This window comes from Lontra canadensis, unplaced genomic scaffold (genome assembly GCF_010015895.1).
Source record: "Lontra canadensis isolate GAN:19392208 unplaced genomic scaffold, GSC_riverotter_1.0 scaffold30, whole genome shotgun sequence".
NCBI lineage: Eukaryota > Metazoa > Chordata > Mammalia > Carnivora > Mustelidae > Lontra > Lontra canadensis.
This window is the reverse complement of record NW_022631024.1, coordinates 17803746-17825993: the sequence shown is the minus strand read 5'-3', so window position 1 is coordinate 17825993 and position 22248 is coordinate 17803746. Positions and strand designations below refer to the sequence as shown.

General features: G+C 55.1%; 1 protein-coding gene across 2 annotated transcripts; it reads left to right on the top strand.

The window, feature by feature from the left end:
* The first annotated feature begins 10017 nt into the window (after positions 1–10017).
* Positions 10018–19512, top strand: ABO (ABO, alpha 1-3-N-acetylgalactosaminyltransferase and alpha 1-3-galactosyltransferase). 2 transcript variants are annotated; one of them, XM_032866173.1, is made up of 4 exons: positions 10018–10061; positions 11089–11124; positions 12164–12292; positions 18798–19512. In XM_032866173.1, exons 3-4 carry the CDS (start codon positions 12183–12185, stop codon positions 19483–19485), a joined length of 798 nt encoding a protein of 265 aa, XP_032722064.1. In that variant the 5' UTR covers positions 10018–10061; positions 11089–11124; positions 12164–12182; the 3' UTR covers positions 19486–19512. The 2 variants fall into 2 exon arrangements, with proteins under 2 accessions (XP_032722064.1, XP_032722065.1); XM_032866174.1 differs by lacking the exons at positions 10018–10061; positions 11089–11124 and adding an exon at positions 16574–16672 and having other exon boundaries at positions 12209–12292.
* The last annotated feature ends 2736 nt before the right edge of the window (positions 19513–22248 follow it).

Sequence of the window (22248 nt, the reverse complement as noted above, 5' to 3'; positions counted from 1 at the left end):
CTGCTCTGTGTCAGAAGGGGCAGGCAGAAAGTCAACTGGAAAGGGCCAGGACGCCCTGCACCACGCCCTGATCCATGGGCCGCTGGGCTCTTCCAGCTGTGGGCTGGAGGTGTCCCATCCACAGCCATCTGTCGAGCTCCGACTGTGGGCTGGCACTGTCTAGAGAGGGGACAAGAGAAGCGTGAGAGCCCACGGCACTGGAGCCCGGGGCAGGGTGGAGACCACGCAGGACCCTGCAGGAAACTAGCAGAGAGCCGGCAGTGGGACTGCTGGATGGTGAGGTAATTCCGTGCTCGACCGTGGAGGGTTTGCGGCACTTTCTCCCCCAGTGGCTGCGCCCCAGCAGCTGTCCCCGTGCTCTGAAGGTGTGGCTGACTCGGTATGCTGCTGTGCTGAGTTTGGGGTGGAAGGAAAGCAAGGTGGAAAGATAGCCCTGAGCTTTCAGTGGGTTCTGGTGCCCTGAAACAGGAAGAGTTCCTCACGGGGGGCAGGGGTGATGGGGACCCACAGGCCTGTTTGGCCGTGAAAGGGCTGAGGTCCCTTCTGTGGGGAGGGCCCATGAGTGCTTAGGTCTCCAAGTCCGAGGTCCGCAGACAGGTGGATGCTGGGGAATGGCGGGAGGGGGACAGCAGCCCAGATGGGACAGATACTGCTCTGTTGCACGGTGGGGACAGAGGAAAGGCTGGGACCAAGCATGGAGCCTCCAACAACTGTTCTCCCATGGAGGAGGGGCAGAGGTGGCCGGGCAGGTGTATCCAGTGGGCAGACCAAGGGAGCAGAGTTCAATGGCGTTGATGAGTCAAGTTGGCCAAGGGCAGAGGGGAGAGTGCGGGGTTAGGACTGCAGGTTGCCCGGAACTAGCCAGAGACAGAGGAGTCCCAGTGGGTGGTTGGCGTGACAGGCTGGTGAGGGAGGGTGACGAGAGACTGTGAGGAGGGACGGAGGGCCTGGGGATGACGTTTCAAGCTGTCCTCTATGGGGAGAGGGAGAACGGGGAGGGCCCCAGGAGGGAAGGTCAGGAGAGAAGCATGAGTGCTGCTCAGACATGCGGCTGGGCCGCACCCCTCTCATTCAGGCCCTGCTCTGATCATGGCTGGGTCTCCTGGCTCGCCTGCTCGCACACACCTTACCTGGGCTGGCTGGCCGGTGCCCCGTGCACACCTGACGGGGGACACCTGGCCTCTCAGGACAGTCTCTGTTGTTTTGCTCTCACTGTGGGGAGCTGGAATGCCTTTAATGTGAGTTGTCACCCCATGGCACTTGCCCTTGAAAACAGTTCACGGGGCCTCTGGGTGGCTCAGTGGGTGGAACATGGGGCTCTTGATCCAAGAGGTTCAAGCCCTACCTTGGGTGTAGACATGACTTAGAGATAAAAATCTTAAAAATAAAACCCAATTCACCAGCTGCTGTTACTGATTAAGTCATAGGAGCTGCTGTTATGAAGGGTTTAGTGTTTTTTGGGGAAAGAGTTCGAAACTTTTTTTTAATTTGTCCCCACGATTTTTTTTTCAGCCTTGCTTCCAATTTTTATTTTCGTTGGGTCATATTTATTTGTCTTTATTTGGGGCTGTTAAAAAAATCTGGGGCCAAACTCAAAAAGGGCCTCCCCCCTGTAGCTAACTGCTTCTAGCTACGCCGGTGCACACTCTGGGGTGTCTAGGTGAGCATGAATAACGCACAAGAGGCAGCGTGCTGTTCTGGACTATGCATTCTCCCCACCGCACCTGTGCCAGGGCTGCCGGCCTCTCCTTAGAGCCACATGGCCTCGCCTTCAGTCAGCCCCTAGTGAGGAACAGTGGCCTCTTCCAGGCTTCCGCTCTCACAAACAGCCGGTGTGAGCAGCAGTCGCTTCTCACGTGGGCAGGGGTCTCGGGAGTGTCGCGCCCCACAAGTGGGTTCGCTAGGTCAGATGTGGAGTGAGTCTGACTCTGGGCAAACACGGCCAGATGTCCCTCCCTGTGGAGACCGGCCTCCTTCCACACCCTACCGTGGCGTCTCCAAGCCTCATCCCTCCTGGGTGACGGCACTGTAAGGAGGAAGACAAAATTAAATTTAAATCGCCCCTGAGGAGAGAGAGGCACCTGCCTGGCTCAGTAGGAGGAGCTTGGGACTCTCGATCTTGGGGTCATGTTGGGTGCAGAGCCTACTTAAAAAAAAAAAAAAATTGTCCCTAAAAGGAGAAATACTAAGGAGTCAGATTTTGCTGGGTTAAGGTAAACTTCAGGAGGCAGAAGTCGTTCATGTCCAAGGGGTTTTTGTATCCCCAAGAACCAATTTTCACCTTCTCAGGGGTGGCATCCCCTGACCTTGCTCCCTATTCCCTGTCCCTGTCTGGAGAAGGCTAGAGCTACCCCTGGTGCAGGCAGGCCGGGATCCCGGGAGCACCCAGAGAGCCTGGGAGAGGGCTTTCATGTTGTTGCCTTTCAGTGATGAGAGATGCTACCTCACTGTGGCATTTTTTTTTTAACCAGCTCCAGGAACAATTGACTTATAACAAACAACGCATAGTTAAAGTGTGCCGTTAGATAAATTTTAACATTTGCATACACACATGAAGCCATTACCAAAATCAAGATATAACCAGACCCCCAGACACTCCCTCCTGCCCTTTCGTAATCCGTCCGACTACCTCACCCCTGCCGTACCAAGCAACCGTCGGCTTTCCATCCCTGCACACTAGTTTCTATTTTCTAGATTCGGACGTAAAAGGAATTGGACAGTGACTACTCGTTTCATCCCCCCGTCTCTCGGCGTCCCTGTATTGCAATCCCTCCACATGGGGTGGGGTGTATCCCCAGTCCCTTCCTTTGGCTGTCCTGTGGCCGCATCTCAAGGGGGTGACCCACTGGGTGACCCACTCCTCAGGTGATGGACATCTGGGTGGTTTGCTGTTTGGGGCTTTAACCCATAAAGCTGCTGGTGGACACGAGTGTGCACGTCTCTGCGTGGGCACAGTTTTGTTTCTCCTGCAATGACTGGGTTGTACCCTGGAAAGTGACAAGCCGTTCTTCAAAGCAGCTGCATGGCCTGTGTCCCCCGCACAAGCATCTGAGAACTCGCTGAGCCACATCTTCATCGACGTTCTGTGTGGTCACTCTGTCTGATTCCAGGAGTTAGGTCATTGTAAGTCACTGTGGTCTGCACGTGCAGTGCCTCGTGCCTGCCGGCGCGGGACGCTTCCCATGAAAACTGCTCAGTCCATCTGCATATCGTCTTCAGTAAAGCGTGTGGTCAGAACTTACATACCCATGAGATGTGTACCGTAGAGGGGTGGAATTTGTTTTCATGGAATTGAGTTTTGAGATAAACCTCATTTCCCCTATATGGGATTTGGAAATAATTTTTTTCCTGGCCCAGCTTGGCTTTTTATTTTCTTAACTGTGTCACTCAAAGAACAGAGCTTGTTAATTTTCATCAAGCCCCACGTATGTGTTTTTCTCTTATGGGTATTGTTTTGGGTATTATATTTTTCTTTTTCTGAAAGCTCATTTATTTATTTATTTATTTAAGTCATCTCCACACTCTTCATGGGGCTCGAACCCAAGACCCCAAGATCTAGAGTCACACGCTCCACCGACAGAGCCAGCCATCGCCCCTTGGTGTCACATTTTTAAAACCCTGGACTCATCCAAGGCTACGCAACCTGCTCTTATTTGTGCGTACGTCTCTGAGATTTCCCAATGGGATACGTCCCTGGGTTTTCACATTTTCCTGTTCAGAGGAGACAGACACATCAGTCTTGGACCGAATGGAATTCTTTGGTGACGGTTTCCGGGCATCCCCCAGCTGTCCGTGGTCACAGTATTTTATTTCTCAGTGCATGACCTGGGACCCCTGACACGTTAGTGCTCAAGGAGACTCTGGCTGCTGGGACTGGGGACTTGGGTGCCATGGGACCAACAGTGGGGGGCCGTGGTGGAGGAGGCTCATCTGCCGTGGGTCTTACCACACCCACTGCCCCACTGCCCTCAGCTGAGATTTAACCAACGCACGTACAGTGGCTTCTCTCTGACGTGCGTCTTTCCGGCAAGGGTCTCACTGCAGGGGGCTCTGTGGCCGGAGCGTCCTGCGCGGGACTCTGGCGAGAGCTCCCACCACGTCAGGGCTGGGAGGAGCCTGTGGGGTCTGGAAGGCCCTCGATGCCGCTGGGTTGGTGCACCTTGTCTGTCTGACCCTCATGTGTCTTGTCATCAGTCACGTTAACGTTGCGTTCCCCCTCACCCCCATCGTTTGGAGCATAAAGAGTGGCCCCGGGGCCCCTGGCTGGCTCTCAGTTGAGCCTCTGGCTTCAGCCCAGGTCATGGTCCCGGGGTTCCGGGATGGAGCCGCGCCGGGCTCCCTGCTCAGCGGACAGTCTGCTTCTCCCTCTGCCCCTCCCCCCTGCCCCTGTGCTCTTGCTTGTTCACTCTCCCTCTTTAGAATAAAGCAGTAAGAGTGGACCCATTCCCTGGGGGCTTGTCAGCAAGGAGGGCACCGGGGCAGGGGCTGGGGGGCTGCAGGGCAAGACTCGGTGCCCCCAGGAGAGGTGGCCCCCCTTCCCTGGGAATCCCAAAGAGGAGGGTTTCCAGCTGGAGCCGTCCTGAGCCCATCCCTGGCCAGGGCCCAGTTCTGGCCTCAACAAGGTGACTGAGGCGACCCAGCCCCAAGTAACTGAGGCTTCCCCTCCACAGGCTCCTGGGGAAAGAGCGCCAACCTCTGGCTGTGCGGGCTCCTGCTCTTTGCCGCTCTCCTGGGCTTCTACAGGTAACCGGGCGGGGGTCGGGGCTGGGACCCTGACGGCAGGTGGGGATTCATTTATTTTTTTAAATGAATTTTCTTAAAGGTTTTATTTATTTATTTGACAGACAGAGATCACAGGTAGGCAGAGAGGCAGGTGGAGGGGGGAGAAGCAGGCTCCCTGCTGAGCAGAGAGCCCGATGCGGGGCTCGATCCCAGGACCCTGAGATCATGACCTGAGCCGAAGGCAGAGGCTTTAACCCACGGAGCCACCCAGGCGCCCCCAGGTGGGGATTTACGATGGCGTATTTGACTGCAGTTCATGAAACCGGCTAGGGTTGGCCCACAGCAATGACCCCAGAGAAGGCGTGACCAGCACAGTCGCTCTCCTTTTGCAGAGAAGGAAGCTGAGGGGGCGTTGTGGGGTCCCAGCCTCGGGTCCCTCCATTCGACGGGGCACTGGCTCGCAGCTGGCACCCTGCTTGGCTCCCCGATGACTTATGGGCTCGTGTAAGAGCCAGGGGTGTGGAAGGCTTCGACGGCCAAGCTGGAGAGCCTGTTAGAAACGCCAGTTACATCAGCGCGTGTTACTCCCATGACGCTTGAAGTACATCTGTGGATGACAGACAAGACTTTCTTTTTGAAACCTCATTTTATTAGCTTAAAAGAAACCATAAATTTTATGTATTAAAACAAACTTAGTAACTTACATCTCCTTAGAAAAACAGGATCTGGTGGATCCTTTTTCTGTTCACTGTCCTTACCCACAAGGTGACACTGTCCCCGGCCTCCCATATGCGGCGGATGCTGAATGTTGGCATGTGGAGTTCAGACCACAAGCAGGCGCTCGCGTTTCGGGGTTCAGCTTTAGAGCTCTACGCGTCGTCATGGATGACTTCCGTAAAGAAATCGCTTACTGGGGCGCCTGAGCGGCTCCGACCGGTTATGGGTCCGACTCTTGGTTTTGGCTCAGGTCTTGACCTCAGGATCGTGAGATCGAGCCTCACGTCGGGATCCGCGCTCAGTAGGGGAGTCTGCTCGAGAGTCTCTCCCTCTCCCTCTGCCCCTCCCCACAACGCCTACGCTCTCTCCGAAACAGAAAGGAAAAGGAATCTGTTCAAGGGAGCTTGCATTTATCGGACCTTCATTCTGCGTGAGGCACTGAGCAAAGTGCTGATGGACGCTCTCGTGCCTTCTCTGGCAACCTAGAAGATGACATGCATCATTGTCCCCATTTTACTTCCGAGAAACCGAGGCCCCAGAGGTTCCGGTGACACCCAGGTTCCAAGGCGGGAAGTGGCTGGGCCAAGACGCAGACCCCTCCACACCCACTTCCCGGACCCCGGAGGGACAGCCGGTCTGGGCTCGCATCTCATCTCAGGGCTGACGGTCCAGCCAGGGCGTGATTTGGGACCGGGGCTCCCAAGCTGTGGGACAATCAACAATTCATGTGGGCAGGTGTTTACTGAGTCTGTGCTCTGGGGAGTGGGGGAGACATATCACCGTCAGTGGGACAGATCCCCGTGCTGAACAGTGTCAGGTCTGGCAGGGCTAGTGGACAGAGATAGGCTGTCACGCGAGCGATCTCCTGGTGAGGAGACACCCCTTGACCTGCCAGAGCTGGAGACTTGCCGGGGCTTCCTAGAGCGAGTCTGGCCTAAGCAACTAGGGCAGCCACTACATGTGGAACAGAGATGGGGCTTGTGACATTCCAGGTGGTCTCTGCCCACTATGTGGGGGCTGCCGAGCTGCAGGAGGACCTCCTGAGCTGCCACGCTGTCCTCCTGGGGGCCCTGGGCCCCACTCGGGGCTTGCCTGTGCGGTGCTGGGGTCACGAGGGCTGAGCTGGCTCCACGGCCTGTCCCGCAGGTGAGCCGGCACCCCCACCCCCCGGAGCCTTGGAGCCTCGTGTAGCAGGAGAGGCGCGCCCTCGGGAAGCAGCCTGTCCCGCAGTCAGATTTGGAGCGCGTCCTCTCACTGTGCAAACCTGTTCTTCCTATAACATAAGGACCCCAGGGAGCGCCGAGAGCCCGTGGCGCCTCCCAGGTCGTGCCTTTAAGAATTTGGAGCCCCGTGTCCCCGTGCCCAGCAGCTTCCTGCTGTGACCCAGCTCTGAACCCCTCACCCCATCTGGCCTTGCTGTTCACAATGGATGTGACAGCCAGGTGCCCAGAGCGGAGGCCTGATGGCTCTGGGTCGGGATCCTGGGCCAGGGGTCTGGGGTCAGGGGTCTGGCCTCTATTCTTGACCTAGAGGCAGGGGTTCATTTGACTTAGTCATCCAGCTCCCTCTCCCTCTGCATTGTTCCGTGTTTACATTTCATTTTATCTTCTTTTCCCCTCATTTTGACATACCCTGTATTGCCTTGTTAATTTTTTTAGACTGGTAAAGGTTTGGAAACCAAAAGATTCATCTGATTATTTTCTTCTTGATATAAATTTTCTTTTAGAGCAGATTTTTCCCCCCTTGGACTTTGCCTCTTCATGTGTTCCTTTCATAAATTTTCTGTGGGTGTAGAATTTTTACGTTTTGTTTGAGTATAACTTAAAAATCCCTTCCTGATGTGAATAAGCCCATACTTTAGGGCACTTTTCAAGAGCTCACGATAAGAGCTCTTTCTTCAAACGAAGACTTACATTTTAAAAGATGACCTCAATATGCAAAGAGTGATTTAAAAATCTTTCAATGTCTTTTTTTTTTTTTTAATTCACGCAAACCAGGATAAATCCTAGGACAGAATTCTTCGATGGGAAAATTACCATCTAATTTGGCAACAGGAAGAAAGTCCCACACTGACAGAGACTCGGACGGAGCCAGGTCTCCTTTCTGACTCCCCAGGGGTCTGCCCCCAAGCTCCTGGGGGTCGTGACCTCTTCCGTCTGGTCTGTGCCCATCGGAGCCCCACCTTCCTCTGCAGTGCGCGCTGGAGAGCAGCGTCACCAGGAGACGTAGTTCCTGCAGGGGGTCCGGTCGGGGAGGGTGCACGATGGGAAATCTGTTTTGCCTGCTTTGAGTTCGAGGAGACTGCGGACCTCCAGCAAGCGGTCTATCCGCACCAGTGGGTGCTGCTGTCCGAAAGCAGATGAGGTCACGAGGTGTGCAAGGTCGCGGGGGATACAGACCCCGTGTTCTCCCCGTGCGTCCTCCTCAGCTGCCATCATCAGCTCAGCCGCCTCCGTGCGGTCACCCCTGTCTCGCTCATATGTTTTCTCCCTCCACACCTGTGGGACTCCAGCCTGGGACCCCGAGGCGGTTCAGGCCCTGTCCCTGCCCCCCCAGGCAGCCATGTGGAGGGGCCGAGGTTAGGCTCTCGCACCCTAACCCAAGTCCCAGCCACAGTGCAGGGGGAGGCCAATTCACAGGGACACACAGAAGCTTCTTGGAGGAGGGACCAGCTGTGCTTGGATGGGGGAAGCCAGGGCAGGGGAGGGGAGGGCAGGAGAGCGAGTCATGCCAAGACTGGGGTTCCAGCGCTACATGGCACACCCCCGCTGTGTCCCTAGGTTTCCTCCCTGCTCTGTCGCTCAGCTGGCGAGCCACGGAGCTGGTGACCTGCCCTTCGGCTTCTGCTCCCTATGTGACAGCGTTGTTAGAAAACGGAGGAGGTGGGGCTCTCGAGTTCAGAGCGCCTGCAGAGCCCCCGGGAGCTGGTTTGCAAGAGAGGTTTCTACCCACGCCTCTCCTCACCGCTCAGGGCTGTGCCAGGGTCTGGGGTCGCACCTAGGTGAATCTGATGCCAGGGTCCCCGTCCATGCTATTGGTTACTGTGGTGATAAGATGGGGTTACAATGGTCCGGTCGCCTGGCAGAGATCGGGGGGGCGGTCAGCAGGGCTCTGCTTGGGCCCCACGTCCATTCCCTCAGGAGCCAGAGGCCGAAAGGCTCAGAGTACGTGTGTGCAAGTCTCAGCCCCGTCTGTGCCCGGCCTGGCGAAGACTCAGCTTCTCGCCCTTGTTTGTCCCCCAGCAATGTTTTCAGCCTGATTCCCGGATGGGGGCAGAGAAGAGCGTCTCAAAGGTAATGGCGGAGTCTTTGGAGTCAGGGTGATTCCTTCTAGAAAGATCTAGAACCGAAGTAGAAATACACGTATGTATCAAACTCGAGGTAATTCTAGCCAAAGAGGTCCTCGGTTCCCAGGGTGACTCTGAGCTCCTCCCTCCACCGTGTTTTCTCAAACCTTGACAAAGGACAAGGCAGAGCTCTGACCTCCGTAGGAGCGGACGCGGTCACAGAGCTAACTCGCCGCCCAGCGGGTGCACGGGGATCCGGGAGGGACGGCACGCGCGCTGGTTCTGGCTTCCCTTCAGCTGCTTCAGTGGGGCCAACCAGGGATGGGGTGCCCTCTGACCCCACAAGGGCCCAGGCGGGGGAGGCCCCGCTGTCCTCTCGGAGCTAAGGAGCTAATTTCTCCGGGCTGGCGGCCAGCGGGGGAGGGGAGCGCTCCCAGCCAGCAGCGCGAGTGATCCAAGTCCCGACCCCAGCTCTCCCCCCTCTGTCCGGCTGGTTGGATGGACCCGGGGCTCTTGGGGCCAAGCTGCCATGACTGCTCTCTGCAGGGCCGAGGGGTGGCAGCTCTCGGCCCCTCCTCTCCACTCGCCCAGATGGGCCTCCCTCGGCCTTCCAGACGGAGCTCGGCCTCCCCACGGCTCCTCCGGGAGCCCGCCTCCCCGCCGCCCTTCACGGGGCTGGCTGGGGTCCGCAGGGATGGGGGCGGGGTGTACTCCTCCCCTTTGCCCGGGGCACCCCCCTTGAGGAACGGTGTTCTCAGAGGGCACCTTTCCTCTCTGCAGCCAGGATGGCTACCCTGTGGTCCCACAGCCGAAGTCTGAGGCAAAGCCGTCCAGGTGAGGGGTGGGGAGCTGGGCTCCCACGGTTGGGAGGGCCCGGGGGGTGTTTCCAGGCTCCTGGGGATTCCAGGCCCACCCCGCCCCCGGGCACCCCGGCTTCTGCCCTCTGGTCTCCGCACCTCCTCCCTGCAGGGAGGGGCTCTCCCCAGGCTGCTGTCCCCCTCCGGAGGGAAGGCCCCTTGGGCGGAGCTGCGGCCCAGCTCCCAGACATGGCCAGCGTGTCCAGGGTCCCTCTGTCCTGTGGCGGACTCCTGCTCTCCTCGCCTGGCCACACGGCCTAAGCTTTGCCTCGCACGGGAGCTTTCCTCTGCAGGGGCCACGCGTGGGGACTCTGCAGGAGTCCTGCCTGTCTGGTGGGGACTCTGCAGGAGTCCTGCCTGTCTGGCTCGGCAGTGTTTCTCCCAGGACCTGGCCCTGGGCTCTGAGCACTGTTTTCTTCCCTCAGAGAAAGCGAAAGCGACTGCCACCGGGACACCTGCAGAGTCCCTGAGGTACCCAGGTAGGGGGGACACTTCTTTCAGCTGTTTCTGTGCCTCTTTCCAAGCAAGGGAACAGGTGCCTCTCTCCTCCCCTCCCTCACTCCTCTGCCCCTCCCAAGGCTGGTTCACAGGGAAGGAATGACAAGGGACCCTGGGAGAGGAGGAGAATTTGGGTCAAAGCAAAATAGGGGGAGACGTTCAATGGTGGGAGTCATGGGAGTCTCTTCTTGACCTCAGGCCTTGTGGCCGCCCAGCTCAGGTGTGGCACCTGTGGGGAACTCAGCTCAGGGGAAAACTGGACGGTGTGGTCATCGGGGTCTGGGGGACAAAGGAGGCTGTCGGTGGGTGGGTGTTGGGTAGGGCGGTGAGGTAGATGCCAGCACAGTGTAGGGATGGATGGGGTGGGGTGGGTCAGCCCTCATGCTCCCAGCCCGCAGGTAAGAGCAGGACCCGGGACTTCAGTCGCAATGAGGAAGACCCATGTGAGAACTTAGAGCGCCCAGGGAGAGGAGGAGGGGTGGGTTCTAGAACCTCAGCAGTCTTCACAGACCGTGAGGGGCGACCCCTTCCTTTGCTGGGGCTTTAGCCTCATCGGTGTATCCCTGGGAAACCTGCAGCATCGTTATGGCTGGGTGGGCAGCGCCATGGGGGTCTGGGAGTGAACAAGGGCAGATGGAGGAGGGAAGGAAGGGGGGAGGGAGGGAGAGAGGGAGGAGACAGGAAGGTAGGGAGGTGGGCAGGAAGGGAGGGGGGAGGAAGGGAGGGGGAAGGAAGGAAGGGGGAAGGAAGGGAGGGAAGCAGCAGGAAGGGGTAGGGAAGGAGGAAGGCAGCAGGAAGGGGTAGGGAGGGAGGGAGGCAGCAGGAAGGAGGGAGGGAAGGAGGGAGGCAGGCCCGCAGGGGGGGCGCTGTGGCTGGATGCCAGCTCTCGCAGAGCTGGCCAGCTGGACGGGGAGGACAGCACCTTGCAGCTGTGGGCACAGACTGACAGGCTCTGCGCAGTGTCTCGGTGTGCCCGTCCCTTGTCCCTGACGCACATCTTCTCTGCAGGCTGGCTTACCCCAATGCCCGCGTCCTCAATCCCACGTAAGTAAGCGAGTCCCTGCCGTGGCCCGGCCCTTGGTTCCCTGTCTCTGACGCCTCGGGCTCTCCATTCCCTGGCTCCTCTCCGGGGCCGCAGCCTCTCCTTGCCTTTCCTTTCCCTCCTCGCACAGTCTCACGGGGGCCGGGTTCATTGATCCTGGGTCCGGGGCCAGGGAAGGCACCTCTCATTCTTGGTCCCAGGAGCCATGCATGTCCTCTTATTTCTTCATGGAGATGGGGGACAGGGGCCTGGGCGGGCTGGGCCCTGAGGTCTTTCCGAGGCTGCCAGTATCACAGGCACCACAGTTCTGGGCCGGTCCCCACAGCCAGGCCTCCGGAGCCGGCGCCTACACGCCCTGCTTGTTCTGCCCAAGACAGTGCGGCAGCCCGTCGCGGGGGCCTCAGGAAGGTCACCCAGAGGCCTCCCTGGTCAGCCCTCGCCGTAGAAGCAGGGAAACTGAGGCTCAGAGAGGTGAAGGTATGTGCCCGAGGCCCCGCAGCTGGGGAGGGGCAGGTTGGGATCCAGCCCAGACATGGTTCCTTCCTGGCCGGGAGAGCTGGAGACGCACACTGCCCTTCTGGAAGAGGCACCCGCCTCTCCCGGACGCTCTGGAGCCACCAGCCCCATGAGGCCACGAGCATGTGACACGTGACCGCTCTGGAGAGAGATGGGCTGTGGGGGGAACACACTGGGTTTGAAGTGCTCGACACCCCCAGATTTAAAACCTCCTCCAGGATGTAAACTCTGCTGTCTGCTGGGAAAGGGGCTTAGTTCTCACCTCACTGAGATGCAGCTCCTCCCCAGAATTGGGGCGGCGGCCTCCCAGCAGGAGTGTCCCGTGGGACCCTGCCCCCGGCCGATGCACGGGACACACTCCAAGCAAGGGCAGTGAGGGGCGGGAGTGTCACGGCTCAGGGCTGCAGGTTGGGGTCCTGTCGCTTCTCGCTCTGCTGCTCCCACATGGTGAACCTCTGGCCAAACCCTTCCCTTCCACCGTGCTTGTCCACGCCCAGCTCTAACCGTGCGGCTCTCTTCCTCCAGGAGGGCGGACGTGCTGGTCATGACCCCCTGGTTTGCTCCCATCGTCTGGGACGGGGTCTTCGACTCTACCGTGCTGGACGCGCAGTTCAGAAACACCACCATCGGGCTGACCGTGTTTGCCATCAAAAAGTAAGGAAGGGTCTGGGCAGCTGTGCTGAAGAGGGGCGCGTGCCCCGGGGAGCCCGGAAGCCCTCCTGCAGGGCCAGGGGGCGCGTGTCACCAGGTGTCACTCTTTTCCAGGATGAGGTGCTCTTGGGGGGTGGGGAGGCAGGGGTGGCTTGGGGTGCAGGTGAACTCGGTGGGACTTGCAGGGGCCGCTAGGCACACCCCTGCTCGAATTAGTGGCCGCACACCCGAGAGTCACCTGCCCCAGAGCTCAGAGCGCGAGCCTTTGAGGGCCGGGCAGCCTCCACCGACCGCCCGCGGGGACCAGCTGCCGGGCCGGGAGCCAAGCCCCCCCAAGCCCCTCAGCAGCTGCTCTGTCGCCCCGACCCCGTCCCAGACACGCCGCCTGAGGCTTTGTCTCCTAGCTGGCCACGGCGGGTTTACCGGGGCGCCGAGCTGGATCCGAGCCCTCCAGGCTGCAGGCAGGGCTTCCGGGCGGCTGGTTTGCTCTGCAAACCGGCTTGTGTCTCACGAAACACATCTTCACCTTCACGCGCCGCCGCTCGGGCGCCTTTGCCCTAGGTCGCCGGCGGACCGTCCTCGTTCCTTTGGCGGGCAGCCCGCACTCCTGCCCGGGAGCCCTGCCCGGCTCGGGCTGCTTCGCAGAGGCCCACGCGGCGCTGTGACAAAACACCGCGGCACGAGACATCTAACCGTGCGGCCGAGTTGCAGAAGTGTCCCGGGAGCGCGTGCATGTCCGGCCACTGACACCCCCCGACGTTGTCTCGTCTCTCCCCCTCGGTCTCGCTAGCGTCATTGGCCTCTAACGGACACGTCACTTCGTGCACGTGTACAGTGAACGACACGTGATTTGACGGGCGTGGGCACAGCCCATTAGCTGCCATCGCCGCTGCGTGTCTCGTTCCTAGAACTTACCCGTCTTCCGTCTGGGAGGTTCTACGGCGCAGCCCCTCCACCACTTCCCAGCGCTGCCGTCCTGCCTCTGGTTAGCCGCTCGCCTGTTCTCTGTTGTCGTGCGTCAGGTTTTCTTAGGTTCCACGTGCGGGTGAGATCAGACCGTGTTTGTCCACCTCTGTCTGACCCGCGTCATAGAGCCTAGTGGTCTCAGGTTTCAAGCGTGTTGCTGCACAGGGGAGGCCCGTTTTCTTTTTCGTGGTGGAGTGACACATGTCATACACACACACCTTGCGCGTCCGGTCAGCTGCGGATGGACACTTCCGTCCTTTCCGTGTCTCGGCTCTTGTAAACAACGACGCAGCGCACGTGGGAGAGAAGTCGTCGCTTGGAGATACGGCTTTAATCTTCTGTCCCTATCGCTGTCTCTGTCTCTATGCCTCCAGAAGTGGGATTGCTGGTCCTCAGGTAGTTCTTTTTTTTTTTTTTTAAATGATTTTATTTGGGGCGCCTGGGTGGCTCAGTGGGTTAAGCCTCTGCCTTCAGCTCGGGTCATGATCTCAGGGTCCTGGGATCGAGCCCCGCATCGGGCTCTCTGCTCAGCGGGGAGTCTGCTTCTTCCTCTCTCTCTCTGCCTGCCGCTCTGCCTACTTGTGTCTCTCTCTGTCAAATAAATAAATAAAATCTTTAAAAAAAAGATTTTATTTATTTGAGAGAGACAAAGATTGTGAGCAAAGGAGAGTCAGAGCTAAAGAGAAACCCAAGCAGGATCCTGGCTCAGCGCAGGGCCCGACGGACACCCCGATGCAGGCTCAGTCTCACCACCCTGAGAGCAGGACCTGAGCCCAAACCAAGAGTCCAACTCGGAACCAACTGAGGCCCCAGACGCCCCAGGGCCCTTCTCTTTGTAACTTTGGAGGGGATTCCCTACTGCCTTCCACGGAGGCCACACGGGTTTGTCTTCCCTCCCAACAGAGCGCGTGGGCTCCCTTTTCCCCACATACTCACCAACACGTGTTATCTCCTGTCTTGCAGACACTCGCCTTTCAACAGGTGTGAGGTGACATCTTGTTGTGGTTTTGAACTGGATTTCTCTGGGGATGAGTGACGCTGAGCATTTTCATGGACCTCCTGGCCATTTGAATATTTTTTTTTGGTCTGATTTCAACTTCTTGAGTTTGCTAACATCTGTTTCGTGGCCCAACATATGATCTACCCAGAAAGTGTCCCATGTGCCCTTGAGAAGAATGTGTGTTCTGCTGCTGTTGGATGGAATGTTCTGTGTGTGTGCGTGAGGTCTGTTGGGTCTGCAGCATTGTTCAAAGATGCTGTTTCGTCGCCAAGTCTCTGTCTGGATGATCTATCCATGCTTGGGAGTGGGGTTACTAAAGTCCCCAATCAATACGGTATTGCTGCTTATTTCTCTTCTGGTTTTGTGAGTATTTGCCTTATGGGTTTGGGGGCGCCGATGTTGGGTGCTTAAGTGTTTACAGTTGTCATTTCTTCTTCAGGGATTGAGCGCTTTATCATCATATATTAACATTCTTTGTCTTGTTTGATCATTTTTAGTTCAAAGCCCACTTTGTTGTCAGTATAGCTATCCCCCGTTTTGGAGCCACTGTTTGCTTGAAACACTTTTTTCGTTTTTTTTGCTCTTGCTCTGTGTCTCTAAAGCTAGAGTGAGTCTCTTCCAGGCAGAATATCGTTGGATCTTTGGGGGGAAAAATGTATCCATTTACCACTCAGTGTCTTTTGATTGCAGAATCCTTTTACATTTAAAAACGTCTAGGGGCGCCTGGGTGGCTCAGTGGGTTAAAGCCTCTGCCTTCGGCTCAGGTCATGATCTCAGGGTCCTGGGATCGAGCCCCGCATCGGGCTCTCTGCTCTGCGGGGAGTCTGCTTCCCTCTCTCTCTGCCTGCCTCTCTGCCTACTTGTGATCTCTCTCTGTCAAATAAATAAATAAAATCTTTTAAAAAAAATAAATAAAAAAAAATAAAATAAAATAAAATAAAAACATCTAAAGTAATTATCAAGAGGGAAGGACTTACTTTCACTGGTTTGCTCACGGTTTTCTACCTGTGGAACTTGGCTGCTCGCTTCTCTTTAGCTTTGACGCCCTTATCATAATCTTTTGTGTGTCTGTGACCAGCTTTCCTGCTGTGGTTGTCGGGTTACATAAAATATCTTCTCCCAATAACCAGCTGACAACAACCTGACTTCAATAACCTCCATAAGCTCTGTTTTTCATCCTCTCTCCCTCGCATGTTTGGTGATTGATGCTACAATTTGTGCATTTTTAAATATGGTGTTCCCGTGAAAAAATTATTGTGGTTATGGTTCGTTTTTATGTTTGTTTTTTAACTTTCTAGCTAGAGTTGCAAGTGACACATGCACTGCCGTGACACTAGGGCGTCTTACTTTGACTGACGCTTACATTACCAGTGAGTTGTCTACATGCATCAGTATGCTCAGAGGAGGTCACTGGAACCCGTTTCTTTCTGCTGGAAGAGTGGGATGCCCTGGGACATTTCTTGTAAGGCGTGTCTGGGGCTGACGGACCCCCTCAGCTTTTTGGGGGGAAAGGCTTTATCTCTCTGTTTCTGAAAAGCAGCTTTGCTGGGGTAGGTTTCTTTCAATATTTTTACTTTTGTTTTTGTTTTTTGGAGAAGGAGAGAGCATGGGAGTGGGAAGGGGGTACAGAGGGAGAGAATCTTAAGCAGGCTCCTGACGAGGGGCTTGATCCCACAACCCTGAGATCACGACCTGAGTTGGAAATCAAGAGTCAGACACCAACCGCCTGAGCCACCCAGGTGCCCCAGTATTCTGAATACATCCTCTCACTCTCTCCTGGCCTGCAACGTTTTGTTGAGAAAGCTTCCCGTAGTCTTAAGAGAAGGGTTACCTTATATGTGGTGACTTATTTTTCTCTTGCTACTTTGAAATTTTTCTCCTTGTCTTTGACTTTTTAAAGTTTATTCATTTTTTTTTAGTAATGGCTATACCCGATGTGGGGCTCGAACTCATGACCCCAAGATCAAGAGCCTCACAGTCTTCCAACTGAGCCAGCCAGGCGCCCTCCTTATCTTTGACTTTTGGTGATTTAATTATAATGTATCTCTCTCTAATTCTTTTCAGGTTCAGATTATTTGGGTTCCTTTGAGCCTCATGAATCTGGATGTCCCTGGCTCATTTGGGAAGTTTTCAGCCATCATTGCTTTAAATGTATTTTCTGTCCCTTTCTCATTCTTTTCTCCTTTTGGGATTCCCATATTGCATACACTCTTTCTTTTCATGGTTTCCCATAAATCTGTAAGCTTTGCGATTAATATTTTATTATCCTGGCATGACCACTAATCTGCCCACCTGTCACCCTTCTGTCCATCTGTCAGTTCTTACTGCTTTTGACATACACGGAAGGTAAATCTGGGACATCAGCAGTGATCATCAACTAGAATTCAAGATGCGTTTATGGCTTTCCTTCTTTCCAGGTAAAATGTATATACAAAGGTTTGCTGAGTTTTGGAAAATGCATATAGTTGTGTAACCAGAATCCTTTCTACTCATACGACATTCCCACCACCCCTCTTAAAGTTCCCTCGTGCCCCTTCCCAGCCAATGCCTCCCCCTCCTACCTCCCCCGCATGAGTGTTTTGACTTTCTTTTCCACTCTTTAAGATGGAATTGTAAAGCACATACTGTCCAGTGTTGTCTTTCCTCACTCAGAATCACCCCTTGGGGATTTACCGCAGTTTGGCATGAATCAGCGGCTATTCCGTTGCACAGCATTCCATCCGTCACGTGGGCGTACTGTAGTTGGTTAACCCACTTTTCTTTTGCCCGACACCCCGTTTCCAGGTTTTGGACATTATGAATAACTATGGATAGTCGGACAGATCTTTTGTGGACGTACATTATATTTTTCCTCAATTGAACATCCAGGAGTGGAATTGCTCAGTCCTAGGTCAAAATCACATATAGTGTTGTAAAACATTCCCGATATTTTCGCATATTGGTTGCAGTGTTTTACATCCCTGTCCACCATCTAGGGAGGTTCTGACCACTACGCATGCGCCACAGAATTTTGTGATGTGAGTCCCCTGTAAACCTTTATACTTGGGTCTTTGTTCCGACATATGAGCGGATCTGTGGAGTGGAGTCCTGGAAGTGGGGGAGTTTGGGGGAGAATGGACACATTTAGAGCTTTGGTATATTGGTGGCTCTCAGTCAGTAGGGCGTCCACCTCTCGATTTTGGCTCGGGTCATGACCTAGCATTGTGCGATCAAGCCCCATGTTGGGCTCTGTGCTCAGCAGGGAGTCTTCTCCTCCCCACCCCCATGAACTCTTTCTCAATAAATAAATAAATAAATAAATCTTTAAAGTGTTGATATATTTTCTCATATGCCCTCTGAAAGGATTATAAAAATTGGTATTTTCATTAGTGGCATACGAGAGTGCCTGCCTTCCCTTGCCCTCAACCACACACCGAAGTAGTCACTTTCTCATCTGTTACAAAGGTCTTTCCTGAAAACTTACTGTGTGTGGACTATAGGGATAAGGCAGTTACCCAAACAGGTGAAGGCCCTGTTTTCACGGAGCTGTAGTCTAGTGGGAAAAGACAGAAGAACAAGTAAAACACAAATACAAAATATGTTCCATGGTCATTTGGGCTGAAATAGGTAAGGCTGGGTTAGGGGATGGAGAGGGATTTGTTTTCACATTTCTTTGTGGATTTATTTGCTCCTTTTTATGGAGTTCTGATTTCCACCTAGAAAAATGTACGGGTCAAGTGCACAGCCCGCTACGTTTTTCCGTCGGCTTACACCTGTGCTGCTGCCAGCAGGGAGAGCTATGGGGCACGGATGGTTCTGGGCACCAGTCAGAGGGTGGAAGGTGCTGCAGCGGTGAGCACTGCAGGACAGCCGGAGGGAGCAGGAAGTGCCAGGGCTCGGAGAAGCACGCCTGGCTTGTGTCAGGAGCATCCAAGAGACGCCTGCCCCGATAGCAAGAGGGAGGCGAGTGGGGAAGGAGCCGAGGTCAGAGGCAGATCTTGTATGGTCTGGTAGACCACAGTAGGATCTTGATTCACATTTTCTTTTTTAAGGAGAAGAAGCCATTGGTGGGTCCTGAGTCGGGAGGGACTGGTCATTAGATGTTACCCATCCTTTGAGTTTTTGCCAAGCTCATGGATTAAGAAAATACCTTATGGTTGAGGCTACGTGCTCAATAGGAAGGGACCTGAGTGCCTCCTCTTACTCTACAGCTGAAACACGATTCGCATGGTTGTGCTGCCGTGGGGCCGCCCACCTTCACAAGCATTTTCCTCTCGGAAGACTGAAGCTCTGTGCCCATCACACACTCGCTCCCCGTGTCCCCGCTCCCAGCCTCTGGCACCCGCCTTCTGCTGTCTGTTTCTATGAATCTGCCCATTCTAGATGCCCGTGCAAGTGCGATCAGGCAGCGCCTGGCTGGTGCCATGGGCTGATTTCACTGCGCAGGGTGTCCCCGAGGTGCGGCTGTGGCGTCATAAGCTGCTCACGCTCGTCTGTTCTTCCGCGGCTGTTTGATGTGTGTAACACCCACCGTCTCTTTCTGCGGTGCTGTTGTTGCCTTAGGTACGTGGTCTTCCTGGAGCTGTTCCTGCAGACGGCGGAGAGGCACTTCATGGTGGGACACAGGGTCACCTACTACGTCTTCACCGACCGGCCAGCCGATGTGCCCAGAGTGCCCCTCGCCAAAGGGAGGCAGCTGGTGGTCCTCAAGGTCCGAAACTACACGCGCTGGCAGGAGGTGTCCATGCACCGCATGGAGATGATCAGCAGCTTCTCGCAGCAGCGCTTCCTCCGCGAGGTGGACTACCTGGTGTGCGTGGACGTGGACATGAAGTTCAGCGACCACGTAGGCGTAGAGATCCTGTCCGCCCTCTTCGGCACTCTGCACCCCGGCTTCTTCAGGGCGGCCCGTGAGTCCTTTACCTACGAGCGCCGGCCGCAGTCCCAGGCCTACATTCCCAGAGACGAGGGTGACTTCTACTACGCAGGAGGCTTTTTTGGGGGATCAGTGGCTGAGGTTCTCCGGCTGACCTCGGCCTGTCACCAGGCAATGGTGGTCGATAAGGCCAATGGGATCGAGGCCGTGTGGCACGATGAGAGCCATCTGAACAGGTACCTTCTCTACCACAAGCCCACCAAGGTGCTGTCCCCGGAGTACCTGTGGGACGAACAGATGCTGCAGAGGCCGCCTTTCCTCAAGAGGCTGCGCTACGTGGCGGTGCCCAAGAATCACGCCGAAATCCGGCACTGAAGAGCCTGGGGCCCGGGGCGTCTCCCGACAAGGCTGCAGCCTTAGCAGGGCTTCCTCTGGGAAGGGATGGACCAGGGATGTGGTGCTGTCCTGAGTGCCTGGGCCTCGGAGTCTTTTTCCCCGGGAGGCTCCCCCCTCATCCTCAGTATAAACTGGGCTGTCCTTCAAGGTGCCTGCAAGGTCACCCTCCCCGGGAAGGCTTCTTTGATCGGCTCTTCCTCCCACCATTGAGATGCACAGCTCCTCCCTCTGCGTCTCTGTGAAGCCCAGAGCATCTCCTCCTGGCCGAGCCCTGCCCTTCTGCCCCCATTTCCCATTGGTCTTGGTCCTCACAATGTAGGCTCCTTAGGGCAGAGGCGAGGATCTCTTCTTTGTACACATCAGTACCCACACAGTGCCTGATGCCCAGAGACTCTCGAAACATGACCCCTCAAAGCCCGGTGGACCCTGTTCCCAGACAATGGGTGAGGTCCAGCCTGAAAGCTCTCTTCTGGGTTTGGTTTGTGTGTATCGGTAGCTGGTGGCTTTGGGTTGTTTGTCTGTTTCTTACGGATTTGTGGGAGTTTGTTATTGCTTAAGGTGTTAGTACTTTTCTCAGACACGAGCTAAGAATCTCTTCTTCTGGTTTTTATGTTGCTACTACAACTCTTTTAACGTAGGTGAATTTAAGAACTCATTTCCTGCTTCAAAATCATGAAGATAGTGTCTTATGTTAGAAGATAGTGTCCAAAAGTTTTATGTTTTTGCCTCACACTTAGGTCTTTAATCTACTGATACTGACTTGTGTGTGCTTTTAATGTCAGGATTTGATTTAATTTTCCTGTCTCTGGATAACCATTATCTGAGCACCACTGATTGAAAACCCATTTGGAAACTTATGGGAAAGTTCTTTTCCCTGACTTGCAATATCATCGGCCTCCTAGTATCACCCGTCCCCATGTGCCTGGGTCTGTCTATTGGTCTGTGCTTGTGGCCATAACCCCCCTCTTAGTTACTAGAGGCCCGTAATCCAGTCTCTATCCGGTCTGCACGCCCTCCCGCCTGCTTCCTCGAGAGTGCTTTGATTGCTCTCAGCTGTTGCATTTCCATGTCGTCACTTTTAAATCTTTTGTCAAATTGCAGAAAGGAGCCTGCTGGAGTTTTAATTTATTTAATTTATTTATGTTTTTGAGAGAGAAAGAGAGAGAGAGAGAGCATGCAAGTGAGAGGTGGAGGTGGGTCAGTGGGAGAGAATCTTAAACAGGCTCCATGCCCCGTGTGGAGACCGGCTGGGAGCTCCATCTCACGACCCTGAAATAATGACCTGAGCCGAAATAAAGAGTCAGACGCTTAACCGACTCCCTGGTTGGAGATTTCAAAAGTATTGTGCCCAGCTGAGCAGCACTACCGCTGGCTGCTGGAGGTGGCCTCAGGAGCGCAGTCCACGTGAAGGCTCACAAGCCAGGGCTGGGTCCTCCTGAGGCTGGAGGGAGACTGCCTCTTCCTCTCCCCCAGCGCCTGGCCTATGCTGGAGGCCAGGTGCTTCCCTGTGCTGGTGCACCTGCCCACATCCGCCCCATCTCTGCAGACCATCCTCCCTGTGTGCCCAACCCCCCTTCTGAGCAGCTGAGAGTTCACAGAACACAACACACAGGATCCTTCTGTTGCAGGAATTCTCCTTTAGTGCCCACAGCTCTTGGTCCCGCAGCTTCTGAGAATGATGAGGCAGGCCCGATGAAGAGTGGTGGACACCAAAGCAAAGTAGATTGAGCAAGAGTGTAAACCTCCCAGAGGCGGGGGCTCTGAGGGGGCTGCCCCTAGAGTTTTTAACTTTAGGGGGTTTTATGAGCTCTTTTGCAAAACTATCTTAAGCAGTCAGGGCTTGCTGAGTCCTGCCATTCGGGCTTTGGTCACGTATCTGTCCACCTGTTAGGTTATTGTCAATGTATTGACGTTCTTTTTTGCTGACATCTGGGGGCTTATGTCTTAACTGCCCCTGCCCATGATAGGGACAAATGCCTTGTGGTTAATTGCCTTAGTTTAGGATGTTTTGTCGAAGTCATTTCTGCAAAGGTATAAAGCAGAACGTTAGTTAGGTCCTGTCTAAGCTGCAAAAGAGGATGTTAGCGCTGCTTGATCTTAGCCATCCCGACCCCATATTTTCTTGTTGGGGACTCTGGCCTGACGACCTACCTGTCCAGCTCCCTCCTAACACGTCCTTCAAAAATCGCTTGAGGAAGAAACTAGCTCTTGAGATCGAGGAAGAACAATTGGAGCTTCCCCGTTTCTTTCATCTTTGGTTCAGTTTCTCTCTCCCTCTTGTCCACTGTTTTCGTGGCTCGGAGCACGCTGGCCTCGGTCCACACAGTTTGCACTCTTTGGTCTTCTGTGAAATGACGACTCAGGACTAGCCCCCCAGGCCGTGTCCAGCCAGAGTCACCTGCAGACAGTGCCCCGCGGGGCTCCATGGCTGGCCCGGGGCATCCCTGTTGCCTTTCTTCCTTGAAGTGGAATGTCACTGGGGACTCAGCGCAGGAAACTCTGCCTGTGGTTGCTGCCTGGTACCCTCTCTTGTTACGCTGAGAATGTTTCCCTCTAGTCTTGCTTAACAAAGACTGTAGTTTTTCCCCCTAAATCAGGAGTGGATTTTGAGTTGGATCAAGTCTTTTTGTAGTCTACTGTGAGAATCATATAATTTCTTTATTATTAATGTCCGTGACTTGTAAATGCAAAATCCTTATTTCTGGGCTTCATTTCCCTCACAGATCTGGAATTGGCCCTACT